General features: G+C 35.6%; 1 protein-coding gene across 1 annotated transcript; it reads right to left on the bottom strand.

The window, feature by feature from the left end:
* Positions 1 to 90: 90 nt before the first annotated feature.
* On the bottom strand, positions 91 to 1,372 carry LOC120181073 (embryonic protein DC-8-like). Its single transcript, XM_039186291.1, has one exon. It carries the CDS (start codon positions 1,070 to 1,072, stop codon positions 95 to 97), a length of 978 nt encoding a protein of 325 aa, XP_039042222.1. The 5' UTR covers positions 1,073 to 1,372; the 3' UTR covers positions 91 to 94.
* Positions 1,373 to 3,276: the final 1,904 nt, after the last annotated feature.

The raw sequence follows: 3,276 nt of genomic DNA, 5'->3' as shown, positions 1-3,276 counted from the left end.
TTTCTGCCTTGTTGACTCGGTCGTCTCACTCAACTTCTCCTATAAGAGTTGGGCAAAATTTGAGTACAATTTCAATATCAAAACAAATAAAGGTCTATCTATCAGTCATCACCTTGGTGTTCTCTGCAGTTTCCGAGGCTTTGTGCTGCGTTTCTTGGGTTTTCCCAGTAAGGAAATCCATAGCTCTCTTAGCAGAATCAGCGGCAGAATCTTTATACTCCCCAAGCTTACTAAAAGTAACATCCTTACCTTCCTTAGCTTTCTCTGCAGTATAATCTTTTCCCTCTCTAGCTTTCTCTGCTTCGTATTCTGTGCCTTGTTTTGTCCTCTCAACCGTCGCGTCCTTGTCTTCCTTGCCTTTCTCCGCCGCATAGTCCTTATATTCAGTCGCCTTCTCCATTGTAGAATCCTTTGCATCCCTAGCTTTCTGTGCTGCATAATCTGTATATTCTGAAGCCTTTTGCCCAGTGGTATCTTTTGTCTGCTTGGCTTTCTCGGCGGCATAGTCCTTATACTTGGTGGCCTTCTCCATTGTAGCATCCTTGGCATTCTTAGCTTTCTGTGCTGCATGATCCGCATATTCGGAAGCCTTTTGCCCTGTGGTGTCTCTTGCCTGATTGGCTTTCTCAGCTGTATAATCCTTATATTCAGTGGCTTTCTCCATTGTAGCATCCTTGGCATCCTTAGCTTTCTGTGCTGCATAATCTGTATACTCTGAAGCCTTTTTCCCTGTGGTATCTTTTGGCTGCTTGGCTTTCTCAGCTGTATAATCCTTATATTCAGTAGCTTTTTCCATTGTAGCATCCTTTGCGTCCTTAGCTCTGTCGGCTGCATAATCTGTATATTCAGAAGCTTTACCGGTGACCGAATCTTTGGTTTCTTTGGTCTTTTGGGCTGTTGTGACTCTCGCCTCCTTTGCCTTCCGAGATGCGTAATCTGTATATTCACCGGCCTTCTCTTTTGTAGCATCCTTCGCCTGTTTCGCGATTCGCCTTCTCAGCACCCTCGTTTGCCTTCTCCGTCGTGACATCCGCCGCCTCGTGGCTTTTACCAACGACGGCTTCTTTGGCATGCTCGTATGTTCCTTGCACCGCCCTCAACACCGTCCCGATAACTCCGGGACTCTGTTGCTGTTGCTGCCGCTGTGTTGATTCCCATTCCTCCTTGTACACAACATGTTCTTCGGGCCTCCTTTGTTGCTGTTGTGGAGGCGGCGGCGATTGATCCCATTCTTCCTTGTAAACAACTCTCTCTTCATATTCTCTTCCACGGTTAATATCTTTAAGAGCATCAGCCGCTTTTCTCGCCTCCGCCTCCGCCTTTCGCTCCTTCTCTTGCCTTGTCGACATGGTTGGAATTTCAAATTTCAAACACGAACACACCGGAACAAATTGTTTAACGATTATATGAACCTGGGCTCGATCTTTGTATATATTTTTCTTTAAGCTGGTGAAGGTGGACTGCATGGGATGATCTAGATATATAGGATTTGCTACAGTCCTGGGAGCTGCCACGTAGAAGGGAGAGTGCCCTCTATGCTGAGTTGCCACGTGTTAATCATGATATCATGGATTGAAAAGTGGTGGCATGGATTGAATGTACTGTGTCGGTGTCCCTCAGCGATCACATTAACTTAGCCAGCTTCGTTTTTAATTACCGTATCTTTCCACCTGTCTAACAGTTTGCTACGTGTCCTTTTAATAAAATAGGAAAAGCCTTTAAATAAATTATAGGTTAAATTGATGGTTTATGTTTGTGTTTTGTTCATTTATATTATTAATGTCAAAAAAAAAATATATGATCACTTTAGTTTTTATCTAACTAAGATATGGTTATTTTGCACGAATTGACTTATCTCAATGGTTAAAGAGTGATTGAGCGTTCATTGTTAAATGATTGAAAATATTTAAAATATATATTACTTTTTAATCACATTATCTTAATCAAAAGATATGATTATTTTCGTTTTTATTCGATTAAGATGTGACCACCACAGGTTTATTATCGTTTAATAGGTGATGTGGTATTTTGATATAATTATACATTTGGTCCTTATTATTTACATATATTTTTTAATTTAATCATATTTTTACTAAATTAAATTAAATTTAATCTTCAATCGAATTATGTCACTTGTCTCCTGAGAAATCAAGCATGTACTCACCATTGAGCCAAGATCAATGCTTGGTTTTAAATAGAAGACATGTCATATATGTTTATAAAAATACTTCAATTAAATTCATAATATATATATATATATATATATTAACTTATTAAATATATTTTATTATTAATTTAATTTAAAAATATTTTATTTTTTATTTAGAAATATATATTTTATTCTTATCTAAACTTTTAAAAAACATATCTTAATTTGCTAAATATATTATATTATTACTTTAAATTATTAAATATATTTTTTATATTAACTTCAAAATATTTTAGCACAAAATATATATTTTTAAATTAAAATAAAATAAGTTATTTTTAAATTAAGTTGCACGACCCGTGGTACTGTTGACACATAGCACGACACGTGGTACTAATGACATATTTTGAGGATTAAATTATTTTAATTTATTAAAAGTATGACTAAATTGAGAGAATATATAAATGATAAGGACCAAATGAGCGCAGTTCTTCAAAATAAAGCAGTCTAATTCTACATGAAGCTCTATGTCGATTCCAATGAAAGAGGTGATTTCTTCCCCGCTAGGTTGCTTTCCCGCCATACCTAATGTTAATTGAAGAGCTATAGTTGTTATCCCAAATGATGTCGAAATAAAAAGCAGCGCTCTTTAACATAACCCCAATAAATATTGAAAAGTCAAGACAAGTGGTTAAAATTGATGGCCTAATTTTTTACGGAAAGGTGATTTGAAAATTAGAAATAATAATTCACCTAAAATGTTGAAAAAAATAGAATGAAAATATTAATTTTAGTCATTAGACTTTAAGGTATTTACAAGATTAGTCCTTAAGTTTTAACTATAAATACCCTAGCTCATTTAGCTTCAAAACCATCCCAAAGCATTCTAGTTTTTTTCCAATACTAGAGAGATTTTAGAGAGTTTCTTGAGAGTTGTTTTCTCCTTTTTATCTAGAGAGAATTATCATTGTTTTCTCATTGGTAGATCGAGAGAGGTTGTAATTCCTATTTTCTCATAGTGAAATTCTTCTACCGTTGCTCGTGGTTTTTACCCTAAGTTTTTAGGGGTTTTTCACGTAAATTTTGTGTCTCTTTTATCTTCATTTTTATTTTCTCAAATTATCAGT

Source organism: Hibiscus syriacus, unplaced genomic scaffold, assembly GCF_006381635.1.
Source record: "Hibiscus syriacus cultivar Baekdansim isolate YM2019G1 unplaced genomic scaffold, ASM638163v2 tig00112507_pilon, whole genome shotgun sequence".
NCBI classification, from domain to species: Eukaryota; Viridiplantae; Streptophyta; class Magnoliopsida; order Malvales; family Malvaceae; genus Hibiscus; species Hibiscus syriacus.
Note: the sequence above shows the minus strand (reverse complement) of the source record. Positions and strands in the feature narration are given on the sequence as shown.

Bases quoted from the DNA above. Each gene is read 5' to 3' on its own strand.
- LOC120181073 (XM_039186291.1), bottom strand. From the start codon at position 1,072: ATGCCAAAGAAGCCGTCGTTGGTAAAAGCCACGAGGCGGCGGATGTCA.